The sequence below is a fragment of the Anser cygnoides genome, chromosome 5 (genome assembly GCF_040182565.1).
Source record: "Anser cygnoides isolate HZ-2024a breed goose chromosome 5, Taihu_goose_T2T_genome, whole genome shotgun sequence".
NCBI classification, from domain to species: domain Eukaryota; kingdom Metazoa; phylum Chordata; class Aves; order Anseriformes; family Anatidae; genus Anser; species Anser cygnoides.
Window position 1 is genome coordinate 22,947,479 of NC_089877.1, and position 16,722 is coordinate 22,964,200.

A 16,722-nucleotide genomic window follows, 5' to 3' on the forward strand; every position below is an offset into this window, starting at 1 on the left:
CTGCTGGTAATACATCATTAGTTGAGTAAAAGTATTTGTTGCTGTGAGGAAAAAAGAGAAGCCCTTCAAGAAGCACAAATATATTATCTCTAAAGTATTTCTATAAACATTGCAAGGAAAAAGTTTTCTCTTTGCAGTTACACAGGATCTGATACAGTGAAAGGGCTGTGTCATTATCTTGATAATACATCTATCCATTATTTCAAGGCTTACTATTGTAAGCCATAGTAAGAATGCTGCCACTTGTAGGGAATCAACACAGTTGAACGTATCATGGGAAAATACCTATTTTTATGTTTCTAAATGATCAGTAAGTGTTTTTATGACCACAATGACCCCTTCAGTGCTTCATGAGTGGTTGAAAATGTCAGGAGCTGAGAGGAGTGAAGGCTTTTAGGTGGCTTGTGTGGAGTGAGCATGCAGCAGCAGATGTTTGTGTGTGGAGCTGCTTGAGTGTTCAACACTGGGCATGGGAAATGCCAGATATCATGCATAAAGGGTTTAGAGAAGTGCCTGGCTGTGGCTAGTTTGGTTTGGACTGAGCTCTGGCATGTTCTGTGCATACCACACTAGCCCAGGTTCTGCTGCTTGTGCAGGGTGCTGATAGCCTGTGGCTCTGCAACACATGGAAAATGAATTTTATCTGACCCAAATGATTAACCACTATTTTTGAGTCAAAAAAAAATGAATTACACTTTTAGTTATTTGTCATTTTACTTGCCATTTTATTTTGCTGTGTAAGAAAAGATAGGCAAAAAATGGCAATATGAAAACTCAACCAAAAAATATATATTTTTTTGGTCCTGCTAGAAAAGATGACTGTCTAATGTATACACAGAAAATTCAAACAGTTTAATTGAATGAGGCTGTCCGTGTTGTTCTCTTAATTTTGCTTTCACTGGAAGTTAGTCTCCTAATATTTTTACTCCAGATTTACAGGTTCAAACAACTTATGTAACATGTTTTTCTGCCCCCTTTGATTATGAGCCTTGCTGCCTATCTTCTTGCTTCCGATCTATCATAAAAGACTGAGAAGGAATACGCAAATGTAATTCAGAGTATTCCTCTGTAATATCTTAGATCTTCGTTTAGCTGCTGGTAATAAAACCTCATCCTTCCTGCAGACCTCTGGTTGCTAGGAACTTCTTGTATTAGGTGTCTGGCTCCTCACCCCCATCTGGCTGCGTGCCACCTGGTTGAGACTTCACGTAAATGAGATTATTTTACAATGACTCGTTTGTTATTAGAACCGAGAAGGGTTTCTTTACATGTTAGATGAAGGTCTGAAGAGTTTTCTTAGTTTAATGTGATGGTTGCCTTTCCCCTGGCAGGAGAAGAATTTCAACTTTGCTTGTAATGCTCTTCAAAGCATTGCGGTTTGTGCCGAAGTCTTCAGGTTCTCTAGAAAAGGCATTAAGCCATAATTTCTTTGCTGTAAGCAATATATTTTTAATATGGTATTCTGTAGGGAATTACTCTGTGAAACAGTGGCTGATTTACTTTCTGTTGTTGTTGTTGTTCTTCATGTCAGTTTTCTTTCTGCAATATTTATACGTTAGTCTCCAACTTTAAGAAAAAAAATCATGAACTTTTGTCTTTATTTTATGGCTTTCTTTAAACCATTGTTAAGAAAATGACCCTAAAACCCCTTGTTTTTAAAAATTCCAGCATCAATTGTGGAATGTGGTTCTGTAGCTGAAGATATATAGCACTGCACAATGAAAAAAAGATTTTTTTCAAATACACCGAGTGATGCTGTTATTGCAAGAAGGCAGGAGCCAGCACTTGAAATTAAATATTCAGAGTCATGATTAAATCAAACGGTATTCACAAAAGCAATTGCAATTTTTATGTATATATATTGGGAGGGTTTAAATCCCATCAAAAAACAGTGGGAAACTTATTTAAAGTCCCCTGTCAGAGGGGCATAACCTTAAGAAAAGTTTCAGTCATTTACTGACCCCTGAGAGCAATGCAGTCAAGTATCGATCCCATTGTATGAGAAGAAGTGGGATTTAGTGAGTGTGAAATTCTCTAATTGGAAGTATTAAATACTTAAGTATTGGAAGTTGAGAATAGCTAGCTATCAACATAGGTAAACCTGTGTAGGAATTGAGGGATGATAGCGTGTTGTTCATCTGTTAAATTGTTTCTAAGATGCATATCCCAGACATATTAAACCCTGAGGCAACTTTTGTCTTGATGTTTAAAAATATTCTTAAGGCAGATAGGTCTGACTGAAATTAAACTGTCAAATAATCTGTCTGTACTGGTTGGATGGGGGTGGACGTATATTCACCCACACTAAGATGCAAAAACCTCCCTTGTGAAATGTGGCAACTATGTAATGTTACAGAGGAGCTGTATACAGCAGTTCAGGATAAAAAAAAAGGGGGAGTATTTATCTAGTTGAATTTAGAATGGGAATTTTAGATAATCAGAAAGGAAAGTCCCAGGAAAGTGACTTAGAGAAAGGAACATAAAAATTGTAGGAATGTTGGCATTTGGTTTATTTTTCTTACTCTGAACTGAAAGTAATTTTTTTTCTTATGTCTTTCAGAAGAGTTTTAGATACATGGATAGAAAGACCCACAAGGCCTTCTGCGTGTTGTGAATGAGGGTCAGCTATATCTGCACCATTCTTGCCTGTCTAACCTGGTCTGATAACCTGCAATGACAGATTCCAGATTCCACAGCCTCCCTCAAAAGTCACTGCCGGTTATAACTATCCTTAATTCTTAATATTTAATTTAAAACCTCTTTGTGAAAACCCCTTACTATCTAACTAACAGAACACATCTTAGTTCTGTAAGTCTTTTCTTTTCTGCTACATTTTATAGGAACTGTTTTTGGTGCTGTCATCTGTCTCTAGGCACCCAGGACTAGACAGACATTAGAAGTCTTATCAATGCCAAAATGAGTGGCAGGATTGTGACAGATATCTGGTGTATTAGATATCCATTTTTTATCATCCTGATATTAAAAACAAACAAACAAAAACAACAAAAAGAAAAGTGGTTCTGAACAGAGTCCCAAGAAAAGTGTTACCTTTCTCCAGCTAGCTTGGCTGTGACTGCTACGTAGAGAGTATGACATTATGGTAATCTGGCCTGATGCTTTGGTGTAAGAAAGACCATAGGAGTTGTCTGAATTAATTCCTTTTCAAACAGAGCATCTCTTTTAGAAACAAAGTCCAATAATGTAGAAATAAAACCACTGTATTTGTTTTCAAGCAAGCACTTGTTTTAGCTACTTAGAATAAGAAGCAAAAATAAAGAAAAAAAATGTCACCAGCAAAATAATTGTTGTGTAGTCTAATTCTACATACCATCAGCTGTCAGAAATTGGGACTTGCTGTTTCTTTGTCTGCAAGGCAGATGAATCAATAGATAATCAGATTTCACTTTCTCATACTGATGCTTATCAAAAAAGATCAAATCACATTCTAACTTTTCTTTAGAAATTAAACATTTCAAACTCCCGCTGCCACATTCAGGAGAGCATGTCTTTCAATTCCTTAATTATTTGATCATTCTTCCCCACATTCATTCTCGAGTGTCCTAGCTTTTGGAATTTTAAATGTCAGGTATGAATACAGAGTTCCAGTTGCAGTTGTATCAGTGCCAAAAGAAGAGGTAGTAAATCTGTATGCTTCTTTTGATATTTCCCAGTTCATGGCATAAGCAATTCACTGAGAGTTCATGTTCATTGGTTACCCACTCCATTAGCTAAATTTCATCATTGCTTTTCAGAATAGAGTCCATATTAGAACAGCTTGCCTGCAATGTTTTCAGAGGCCTGACACAGTATTTTGCAAAATCTGACTTTGTATTGCTGTTAATGGACTGCTTATGCAGTCTTCTCATTAAATTACGAAGTTATCTGTTTTTTCCGTAAGCCAAGGTGGTACTCTAATTATAGTATTTTCCTTTATGTTTTTATTTGTTGAACTATTTATCTTTTCTTCCATTACTTTACTTCCATTACTGGTGAGGGGTCTGGAGAACAAGTCTTACAAGGAGCGGCTGAGGGAGCTGGGATTGTTCAGCCTGGAGAACAGGAGGCTCAGGGGCGACCTTATCGCTCTCTATAGGTACCTTAAAGGTACCTATAGGTAGCTATAGGTACCTTAAAGGAGGCTGTAGCGAGGTAGGGGTTGGTCTATTCTCCCACGTGCCTGGTGACAGGACGAGGGGGAATGGGCTAAAGTTGTGCCAGGGGAGGTTTAGGTTGGGTATTAGGAAGAACTTCTTTACTGAAAGGGTTGTTAGGCATTGGAATGGGCTGCCCAGGGAAGTGGTTGAGTCACCATCCCTGGAGGTCTTTAAGAGACGTTTAGATGTTGAACTTAGTGATATGGTTTAGTGGAGGACTTGTTAGTGTTAGGTCAGAGGTTGGACTAGGTGATCTTGGAGGTCTCTTCCAACCTAAACGATTCTGTGATTCTGTGATTCTGTGACTTTGAGAAGTCTACAATTCTGCAGGTTGTTTTGTTTCCCTTTTTAATAACCAGCACAACATTAGTTTTCCATCTCAGTTGTTCCGAAAGACAATCTTTGCCATTACAGCTGTTTAAATTTTTCTTTGATTTTTTTCTGGATTTGCCAATATGGGTGTGCAACTTCAGGGAGTCCTCTTCAGCATCTATATCAACAGATGTTAGAATAGGAAGTGTTTCGTCATTCTAAGATATTAACACATAATACTACATTTTCCCAAAATGTTGAATTAAAAAAGGAAAGTGATGGATATTTAGGAATGGTAGAATTAGTGTGATTCTTTTTGTTCTAAAACTGTTAGCAAAACTTTTAATGTGCCTTAAGTTAGTTGACAGTGCTATTTCTGTACATCTTCTAGCTTCCCGTAGTGGTTTTGTACAACTTTTAGGTTTCTATTTATATCTATTGCTATCAACTTTCTGTTTTGAACATTATATGTCTGTATATATAAGATAGCTCCTTTTGCAGCCTGCCCATGTCTGTGTTGTTTAGTGCATTTATTTTATGAAAACCATGAAAAACTAAACTTAAGGCTTATTCATGGGCTTCTGTTTGAATGATTTTCCTCTGTTTTCAGTCCTGTGAAAGTGTCCCTAGAATGACAGAAGACTTAAACGTCTTAAACACATCTTAAGACTTAAAGACGTTAAGACACAAAAATGACAGAAGACTTAAAGATTTAATCTCTGTGCCTCAGTGTCCTGAGAGATTTTCCTTTCTGTCTATACTTATTATAAAAAGGTGTATGCAAATTGGAACACAGCAGCCACGAGCATTTTTATTAAGAAACAGTATTGCTGGCAAGATGTTTGGAGAGTGCAATCTTAAACTAAGATTTTGTCTTTGCTTTCAGGGCAATTTAAAAATAAAGTCTCTTAACTGTCCAGTTTCTATTGAGTGCCCAGCACCAAGACAAACTTTGTTGTGATCTGTTTGTGATCCCATTCATCTTTCAGTAGTTTTGGTTTCCCTAGTGATCTTGTCCCTTGAATAAGATCCTGTTCTAAAGCTGTACAGTTCGACTTTGAAACTCTCAGGTAAGAAGTCCTGGAAACCTAACATGCCCCTTCCTGAGTGACTCACTATCTAGAAGTGTATATACGTATACATATATATGTGTGTGCGTGTGTGTGTGTGCATGTATGGTATCTTTACATAAAAGCTGTACATTTTTTTCTTTTTAAAATATAAGACCATGCAGCTACCCATGCAGTTAAAAGGAGAGGTTTGGCAATGAAAATCCTTTTGGCTGTTGTGGACAATGAATCCCAAATGTCACATAGTATGTCGTAGTCAGATCTTCAAAGAAATTCTAAATTTGCGTAAAACAGTGTTTTAGAGACATTTCTGTCCTAGTTGTGTTTATTATCTGTTCTGGACAATTTCGTCTTTTTTTTTTTTTTTTTTTTTAGCTAGAAGGTTGTCTTGACTCCCTTCGTGGATCTGGTTCTAGGTATGTGCGCACATGCTGAACTTATGTCCACACTCAGCCTTCTTTCCCATTTAATAGAGATTATATTCATTATAGGGTTAATGATCCCAGTAAACCTATGTCTTGATTTTGTATCTTCATCCTTTATTAATAAGGATCCTAGTTATTAATAAATGGAAGCAAAATAGACAAATGACCAAGGAACAACCTAGTGATTAGTATTAAAAGTTACACCAACACAATTCTATCAAATTCACTTCAAATGCTCTTACTGGAATATAGAATTAATATTATGAGTGATGAAAGAGTATGACATTTTCAAAATCTCTCTTAAAACTAAACTTAAAATGTTAGGGAGCTCAGGAAGAAGCTCAGGAAGCTTCAGGAAGAAGCTGCATATTTGCTTTAATTGAAAGAATAGCTCTGTTTAGAGGTGGTTTGTTTAATGTTTCCTTGCAAAAAAAAAAAAAAAAGTTTTAAATTCATCTTTAAGCAATTACTTGAACTGACGTAGATGTTGAAAGAAGTGAAGTGTATGTTGGAAGCCGAGTAGAGTTACAAGAAAGCGAGAATGAGCTCTAGATCTCTTACCTTTGTGAGAGCTCTTACCTCATGCACAGAAACTTTGGCTGAATGTAAGCAGTTTATTTGTTGTGCAGTTCCTAAAAAGATCAGATACCTGTTTTATGTCTGTGCAGTTTAATTAGTTATGAACCTGACTGAGTCCCCTTAATTGATGTAATGCTTGCTCAGAGATACCTAAGACACATCTGGTTGTAGACTCTTAGAGATTTATTTTTCAAAATAATGTGTAGAAGTGGCTCTTGAATTGGTTTCTTTTCATATTTCTTAAATTAACAGTTTGTTTTCCCAGGCTTAGTATATGGCAGAGTATTAGTAAGACTAGCTTCAGAAAGAGTGAATGGATGTGAGGGACTCTTTAGTCACTGTCTTATTTCTTTCTTGATTAAAGGAATTGGAAAAAAATTGTTGTTTTTATTAGTTTCATCACCCATACATCACCAACAAAGAAAGTTTCTGCCTCTTCCCTAAAGGGCATGAAAGTTTCTGCTCCAGTTCTCAACCTCCTTGGTGAGAACTTCTGCAATCTGTTCATGAAGCAGCCACGTAAGTGGATGCTTGTCAACAATCTGATGCTGTTATTGTCACGTTCAGCTCCTAACCATTTCACAGGAAACTCCACAATTCGGTACTGGGGTGGTCCATACTGGGTTGCACAGAACACATCTACAGACACAGTGTAAGGCTTTCTGCTAAGATCCCCATGTTGCCTTGGAAAGAACAACGTGGCAGTAGTGGATCAGTGTTAGTAGAACGTTGCTCATGAGCTCAAGATATGAAATAACAGAGAAGGCACAAACCATTGGTGCTTAGTGCTTGCCCTCAATGCTTTTTCCCAATGCATTTTTTTCAGGGAAACTAGGCAGCATATGCAAATGTGGTGCATGTGACAATACTTTTTGGTACAGGAGGATGCGAAGACCTGTTTTCTCTTTTCAGTTTCATTGTTTTGTTTGTTATATTACTTTTTAAAATAATCCTGTTGAATTAATTGCTTAATGTACCTGATAGTGAGGTCAGCTACATGAGCGTGTTCTCATTTGCTTGATGTGTACTTCCTATTATAATGTTTACATGACAGCATCTTGACAATTATTTGACTGTTTTCTCAATGTCTGAATTATTCTTTCATTATGCCTGCTTGACTGTGTGTTATCATCATTACTTCGGTAGCTATAATAGAATATTACAAAACACTGAGGAACTAATAGTAAAAGAAAAAAAAAAGAAGCTAACTCTTGCAAAAGGTCAATTATATTTAAGAGTGAGAGGTTATTTCAAAATAAGGTAGTCCATATATGGTATTAGTGAAAATCAGTTTCCAAGAAATAAACAACATATATTTTTGGTAACACATTATGTACAGTGATTCAGAAAGAAATACTTTCATGGAAGTCTCTTTGAAAAATAAATCTAGTCTTTTTAATGGAAATAGGGAAAGTGATAAGAGTGTGTTATGGTAGCACAAATAGAGTTATATTAATTATGCTAAATTTCTCTTCATTTTGGAGAGAAGTGTTATTGTTTAAGACTTTCCTTGTTTAAACGCATTGAGTGTAGGGTTGTTCCTGGCCAGCAGCCACTTCCCAGATGCAGTTCAGGAGCAAAGAGAGAAAACTTTTCTTTTCCTTCAGATTTTTTAAAATCACTAAAGCAACAATGCCAAGCATCAGGACCTACAAAGTCACTGGGATTTTACTGAAGTTTTCAATTGCAACCACACAAGTAAAATTTAACAACCTTTTTGAGACATGTTTCTGATATGTCCACATAGCTTTCTGTTTGCTGTCAAGTAAAAGAATCTAGTTTTGACAAAAAATGCCCTGTTAAGAAGGCCTTATTTTGATTATCTTCTTGCCATTGGGAAAAGTGGGAGTTTTTAAAGTCTGCATAGTAGTAGCTTGAGTAATGCGGTGTGTACTCTGTATTTTTGGCAGTGCACAATTTGAGTGGCGGAAGGCAAGCAGCCGTACAGCAGCAGGAGGCATAGGTAGCATTAGAGTGTGTTTGTTTGGAAATATCATGCAAAGGAAGCAACTCCTTCCTTGGATGACCGCAGGGAACAACCTGTTCTGGAAGAGACTGACCAAAAGGTCCCTCAGAGGTCAGGCTCTCTGCAAAACAGCCGTCTTTCTATGTTTCTCCAGAGCCATGTTTCATCTGTTTCACAGATATTTCCGTGAGGGAGCTCAGCTGTGTTTTTCCTCTGCGGTCATTGCTGCTGGCAATTCCACAGATGGCAGCGGGGAAAAAAGTTGGAAGTTTGGGGCCAAATCTAGTCAATGCATGTGGGCAAAGGACTCTGGTTTTGATCTGTGAGATATGAAGAAGTCTGATTCCTGCAGCAAATTGCTGCAGCAAACAGAATTAGAGAAATATTTGTATGTGTGTGTTATTTAAAATATTGTTTATGTCAGGTAATGATACAAAGTTTACTCCTTCCTGATAGTCTACTTGGAAAAGGCTTAACTTCTATGCTGCAGGTATCTCTTTATGCTTTATAGAATGTGTAATTAGTCAAAATTTGTAGTAAAAAATAAGAAATAAAAAAATTGAAGAATAAAACTATACTGCAAATAGGGAGTGATGCTGTCCACATTAAAACATTTGGTAAAGCAGCTTAACTGATGTTAGGAAAAGTCCAAATGGCAATGACTCTCTGAAGATATATTGGTACTTCTAAATAAACCAAAATGAGAACACTGGCTTAAGCATTGCTCCAAAATTACATAAGCTGTTCAGTTGTTTAATTGCACGCATCTTGATATAGTTTGAACTGTGTCGAATCACACTCTTTCAGATGATGCCCAGGCAAGGTTTGCATCCCAGCATGGCCCAGGATCTGTGTCAAGTAGGCCGTGGGAATGCAGCCTCCCTGCTTCTGGGGAAGAGAGTTCAGCTTCATGGCAGCGAGCCATTTCTGTGCCACTCAGCCTCATCACCAGAGAGTGGTTCCTGCCTGGTTTAGTGGATGTAATCTTAGAAATTTATGATTCACTGGGTGATTAAATCAGAAGGAAACCTTTTTGGGGATCACAAAGGCAAAAAGGAAGCAAGGACTTAGGGTGCTGTTCCCATTCACCACTTGAACCCTTGTAAACCTGGCTCCTTGCTACTGTCCTCAAGGCTCTCTCCTAATTCTTTGTGTCATCTTTCTACACTTCCTTTATTCAAATCTTTTCTGCCTCTGGCCTAAGTGTATTTTCCTTGCTCAGGGCCTCTCCCTTCTAATGCTTCCTAAACCTTCCAAAGTTTCATGGTTTTGAGTTGGAGAAATAGAGCCTTTTAAAAATCTCTTGACTTTCTCAAGGAAGTTAACAGTGACTGCCACAATTAGGCAACATTTTAGGCAGATCTCTTGGCCAAAAGTTTTCTGCTTTTTAGTGTCATGTATTTACAGTGCTGTAACCTCTGTAGAGAAAGGAAATCCTGACTTCTAAAAATACAATACATTTTTACTTTAAGAATGCCAAAGAAGAACGTTTCAGTTTGGTTAATATGATTGTTTTAAAAATTCTATCATTAATATAATTATTTAAAAAAAATGTGTCAGGTTAAGACTTTTTATTATTGTTAGTTTCAATGTTAAGGTTAGGTCCACAAACTTGTTTTTGTTGGGTTTACCTAACTATTTTATTTTTGTTTTAGAAGTTAGGTTAGGTCAACAAACATTCAGCATGACTCAACTTCTCCACATGCTGTGAAGACATTGTTTAGTGCACAGTCCTTATGTGTTCTGGACTATTATCTTTGTGCTGTGAGAGACTTCCAGGTTTTATCAAGGTTCTTGGTGGTTTTACAGTATTCACTAAGTACTTACATAAGAGGAAGGCTTGTGAAAATCTAACTAATTTAAGAGGAGAAAAATAGCTATAGCTAAAAAAAAAAAAAGTTTAAAAAAGAAGGTCAATGTAGACTAAAAAAAATAAAAAGAAGACTTGTTACTTCCTAGAATAAAACAACAGACGCTATCCCTTATGTGTAAATGTGCAAAACTGTAGTAAAATGATCACAGTGACCTATTTTTTCAACTATTGGATTCCATTAGTAGTTACAGTGGAAACAGCATTGATGTTTAGAGTACATTGTTTCCAGATTTTCCAGATACATTTCTTCCACCAAAAGAACTTTATTTCTCATCAGTTTTTCATTTGGGGTTTCATTTGAGCTAGTGTGCAAACCTTCAACATTTGTAATTATTAAATGTAATTGATGAGAGAGCTCTGCTTCCATTAGACAGTCTCACCTTTCCTTTTAATTAGTTTCTATTAAAAAATGTCCTTTACTACAGCAAAAAGGAAGGCTGAATACATTCTCCATTCAAATAAATATGTAGATGTTTGATTATAAGTATTGAAAGTTTCCTAATACATGTTGGAAGTATGTTAACGTTTAGCTATAGTAGGTCTTCCAAAGTTCTGTCTTCAACAGTAAAATGATTTGATTGTCACAGCAGCTGGACAGAGTTTTAAGTCATGTATTTTTTTCACGAGTTTGTTTTTGATCTTTGTGTTGAGAACAGTCATTAATAAGACAGCACATTCATGGAAGTGCATAGTTCAACCTGTGTTGGCATGTGTATGGATGTATGCCTTTGAAATTATTGACTGATAAAATATGTAATGGATTATGTGAATTACTGAATACTTATAATGTGAGGCCTTAGTTATTGAAATTTAACGTCTGCAATTTTTTGTAGTATTACTTGAAGTCTTTTTAAATTAAAAGCTGGAATTTGGATAGTCATTTGACTTCTTATTGGTAAAGTCTTTTGGTGGATTTTCTGTAGATATTTACTGTTGCTAAGGGTAAAAACACTTCAATGATTGCTTTCACTTTGGTATGTGCTAAGGAAAGGTTGGTGTTGAGCTTCTTCTTGCACTGTGTTTTATGGATAATTTGCTGCCATAGTACACATAAGCTGTGCAACATTGAACTATTACTTAAAATGCTGACCAGAAAGTTTTTTTTTCCATCTGAAAAAAATATTTGCCTTTTTTTTGAAGTCCCACGGTTAGAGAAAAGTTAAATGATATTATCAGGAAATGAAAGAAGCACACGACTTCAGTCTGCTTATGGGTGACTTCAGATGCAAGTGTTGTTTCCTGTTTTTTACCTTAAGAGCTGCTACAATATGATATAAAACAAGTTTTATATAACTGTTTAGACAAGAGTTTTTAAGTAAGAGTTTTTAAGTACATGTATTAAAAAAAAAAAAAAACCAAACAACAACAAACTGTTATGCTTTTCCCAAATAATACACTTTTATTGTGGTAACATTGCAGTACTTGTAAGGAGAAATTATTGGCATAATATGAGAAAAGCATCACTGAAAAGTCAAGAATGCTGAAAACTGACATTTAAGCCTTTGTTGAAAATTTTTATAAGTAAACTTTTTTAGGCTGTTTGTAGCTCATGAGGTACTATACAACTTGCATGTACATTTTATTTCTTGAGGGGATATAATGATTAAAGTATTACTAAAGTAGCATTCACAGTCCGTGAATGATCACTGCTTCTGCATTCAGTAGGTATTAATAATCCAAAATCTAATAAACAGAATTAAAATCCCCATTATTCAATACTAAACGCTTTGTATTCAGAATTGTAATATGTTTGTGATCATTACAAGCAACAATAATGAAAAGCAACTTGTTAATATTTCATTTTCCATTTTGAATAATTTGCAGCTTAATCCAGGGACATCGTGTTCTCGGGATAGCTTAAATTTCAGTCGCCCTCTGCCATCCATGGAAGCTGATTTTTAAGTTCAGATCATCTCTAAATTACAACTTCTCCTCCTCAAGCTGTCTGAAATCAGTTTGACTCTACTGTGACATAATTATTTATCTCTATGAATGCTATTTTGGACTAATGGCTGAAACCGTTTCTCCTGCGAACTTCTATATGTGTTTTACAAATAGTTACACTGACCAGTAGTAGTCATATTAAGTCAGTTCAGTGCAGCTTTAGGTCTTCCTTGAAGTCGTAAGCCCATTAAACACCTTATTTTCTATTTCTTCTTGACAGCAATTCATTTTTGACATGTCATTGGCATGATTATGGAAAAGAGTTTTTTTTTTTTTTTTACAGAAGATCATATTAACAGGTTGTAATTTGCTCTGAGAAGAGTAGCTGTGTATATGCAATATTACCTTTACAACAGTTTTCCCATAGTACACATCGAACTGCTTACCAGTAATACAGAATGAGGGAATGCATATAGTGCTTCCCCTGTAAGTCTACTGAACTGACATAAATATATTTTTAGCAATAATGAATGACATCTGCATAGCAAGGTTGGGCAAAATTAAAAGCTCTTATAGCAAAGTGTAAATCTGATACATTTTTGAGGATAGTTTATATTTTAATTTTTCAGAATTTCTTCTTGTATCAGTTATCTTTGATTTAGTACGTTAATGAACAAAGCCTGTGGATATGTAACACAGTTTCTTTTGTTAAATCTCAAATTCTGTTTTTGATTCTTAAGGAAATATTCCATTTCCACATTATAGCATTTTCTGTGACTATTTTACTCGTGGTAATTCCACTTACAGCAGCTAATATAGTGAAAAGGCTTTTTATTAGTGTTGGGAATTCAGGTCCAATACCATCATTTGTAGTTAGTTTTCAGTTAGCTTAGCTCTAGTTAGCTTTTAGGTAGCTTGACATGTATGCATTTCCTATTTTGCTCTGTATTTGGCAAAAATAAATGCTATTTATAGTGTTGTAGTACCAAGCAATGTGTCGGCTTTTTGTTTACTTTTGTTTGTGCATATCAACATTATTGTTGGCAGGAATAAGCTTAGCTGAGGGAATATTTTTGTCACTGTTGCAACAGTTGGTCCTTACACAATGTTTTATTTGGAGAATCGCACCATCAAAATGGCTTTCTTGGCGTGAGAGTAGCTCATGTGGGGAAAACTCACTTGAACCCAGCAGATAACCCTTGTATAGAATTGAACAACAAATTGTGATCGAATTTTTTATCTCTTCAGAATGTAATGATACCTCAAAATATACATATTTATACACACATAGATAATACGTGTAATATAACAAATACTTCTTATAGGTAGAAAAAATTGAAATAACATAAAAAGAGCAAATGGAGTGGGAAAATAAAGGGACAACAAGCAATTTAAGTCATAATGAATTTAGAGGGAAATTGCCTGTTTTATCTCTGCAATCCAGTGAAATGAGAAGATTCTGTCGGTGTTTGAAAGAGGACAACAATGTCCATTTTGAGAGATACTTTTAATTTTACACTGCATCCAAGTAATAAAAAAATCCCTCAATACAAACCATCAGGCTTGTATACTGTAGCAAGGTAGGGATCTATATAACTAAATTTCCTTGGGATTACTTTCTTATGTCTGCTCTGAGGACATGAGTCTGCCTGCTGCCAGCTCCCGTGCTGGTGTACGCAAAGCAGAGCTGCTCCATCCACTGAGCACCATGGCACAGGGCCTGGGCAGCTCCATCAGGCTTTTAGTTTCAGCTCAGTGCTGCCGGGTCAAGTGTTGAACAGCTTTGTAAGATGCTTGGGTGTCTCCTAGCACCCGTATCATCTGCTTTTTTATTATCTAAGCTTACCTTAACTTAGATAATAGAGTATATTGACAAAGAGAGTAATTGCAGTTCAGATTACGTCTCCCCCTGGAAAGTTTTGATTAGCTCAGTTTAATGTAAAGCAAATTTCTTTAAAAACAAGAGTAACTATTTCACATTTAAGCCATGAATTTGGCGTATTATTGATCTAGAAGAATGCTTTTGGCACTATGTTGAATAATTTATTACATTAATGAGATTTTGAAACAATCATGGCTTAAGAATTAATCTAGAATAGGACTGACCCAACTTCAGAGACTTTGATGCATTTCATTCGAAGCAGGGATATGACTATTTTGTCTCTCTTTTTCAGTGTATTCTTTAAAGCTATGAAGCATAACTTTCTTAGAGTGCTTGGATTGATTCTGAAGCTTCTAGTAATCAGTAATGAATGTATTGTTTTATTCTTTATTCTTTTCAAAGTAATTTGCCCTTCAAAACCTGTCACTTTTTCTCTCTGTCTGTGCTTATCATTGGGTTTCTTTCACTGCATGTTGGTAAAGCTCCCAGATAATACATGGAGTAGTTCAACAGTGGAAAATTGGATTGAATTTTCTGTATCATAAAAAAGGGTTTCTTGGCTATGTGTTCAAAGCAAAAGTTTGGTTCTTTTAAGCTAGGAACATGAAAAAACTCACATTTTTATGCTGCAGCAAAAAGGAGTGAAAAAGTTTTGCTTATATAATAATCTCATGTTCAGTGTACAGCTGCAGAGTTTTTTGAAATGCTTTCTACTTTGAATAGGACTTACTCTGTTTTCCAATAGTACAGTTTCAAAGCTCCAACACCTTTGAATAGAAACAGGTTATTATGGTTAAGTTTGGAAACATAGTTTTATATTTCAGTATCTTAAAGTATACCCCAGAAAATAAAAATCCTATTATATGATATCTCGTTGCACTTGAAAATGGTCTTTTTTGACACTGTAAAAGAGATCTTACATAGGGTGTGATTTTTGTAAAGAAAGATTGTCAGTAACTTTTCATTTTTCTTCTCTAAGTATGAAGTTGTGAATATTATGAGGGCTTTAAGTGATACACTTTAGTCTCAAGAAATAAGTATTAGCTAATGACCTATCACTTAAGAGTTGTATCTTAGGCAGAGCTGAAAAATATTTCTGCTGGCCTCCAGGCATCATTTTGCCATGAATATTGTAATCATGATAGAATCATAGAATAATGTAGGTTGGCCGGGACTTCCAGAGGTCCTCTAGGCCAACCACTTTCTCCAGAAGGATCTAATCAAGTTGCTTGGGAACTTGTCTTTGAAAAGACATCAGCAGTGAGTAAGGGATGTGCTTATTTCTCTCTCATTTACTAGTGGACACCGCATTACTTGCAAACAAAATGAAAGCAAATGAGTTTACTTGGGTTGCGGAAAAGCTATTTTTAGAATACCATGATAAATATTGCCATATATGGAAAAATATTTAGTTTGGTACTAATGTGAGCAAGTGTCTACTTTGCCCTCAAAATTAATTATATTCATTGTATTTTACAGTTATGTATTTTTACAATGTAGTAATTTCTTATGGGTTTGTATTTACAGTTTCCTGAATGTGGTTTCTATGGAATGTATGACAAAATTCTGCTCTTCCGCCATGACCCTACCTCTGAAAACATTCTCCAGTTGGTGAAATCAGCTGCAGATATCCAAGAAGGAGACCTAGTTGAAGTTGTCTTGTCAGGTAACTAAAAGAAAAAAAAAATAAAAAGGAACTAACAGCATGACAATTGCATGTGAAGACATCCACAGTTTTGTCCCAGGAAAAGGAGATTTTGTGTGTATGGACTTTCATCTATACTGGGTCAAAATCTCAGATGTATATGTGCCATACATTAATTTTTGAATTCTTTTTTTTCCTGTTGTACAGCTTACTTTTTGACAGCCTATGTCCATATTACTAGTTAAGCAACAGGTTAATTTTAATGAACAATTTGAAAAATGTGTATTCTGCATTTTTAGAGGAAAATCATCCAGATGGGCAGCACAGCCCTTTTCAAAGAAGCATATTGGAAACAAAAAGTAACAAGTAACAACAAAATACAATATCTGTATTAACATTTTAGCATTTACTTAATTAATAGAGAAGCTTAAAAATTAGAATTGGTTTTAACATATTTTGCATGACGTATCAATAGTTTAATATTTAAATGGATAGACTATACATTTTTCTGCTAGCCTAATAAGCAGTGCTGTTTGTTCATAATTACCTGTGGAGGAATTATGAAAGCCATTCTTGCTAGTAGTGACCTGTTTCCTTTTTAAAAAAAGGATTTTTTTTTTGGCACTTCATATAAGCTAAAAGCTAAAATGTCTACTGGAAATAGAGTAATTGCTTTTTCACAGCCTTTCATAACAATGCCTGTTCAGGCTGCTCTAATTCCTTATGTGATTAAAAAAAACCCACATATTTAAAAAAGTAAGAGAAAAATTTTAATTTTAGTTGGGATAGTAAATATATATTATTTATGGATGGCAGTCCAAGAGGAGTGCTGGATACTCCTTGTAAAGGACTATATATAAATGATTGCATGGAAAAAAGCAGAACAAAAGAAGATAAATATTTAGGGCCTAGGAAATACAAGGAGACAGTAA

At 35.5% G+C, this 16,722-nt stretch overlaps 1 protein-coding gene across 3 annotated transcripts in view; it reads left to right on the plus strand.

Annotated features, from left to right (window-relative positions):
• PRKD1 (protein kinase D1) overlaps nt 1–16,722 on the plus strand; it is a 131,303-nt gene that overhangs the window by 53,260 nt on the left and 61,321 nt on the right. For all 3 annotated transcript variants that reach the window (XM_048058698.2, XM_048058699.2, XM_048058700.2), the window contains exon 2: nt 15,673–15,811. In XM_048058698.2, coding sequence (XP_047914655.1) covers nt 15,673–15,811 — 139 coding nt within the window. The remainder of the gene's footprint in view (nt 1–15,672; nt 15,812–16,722) is intronic.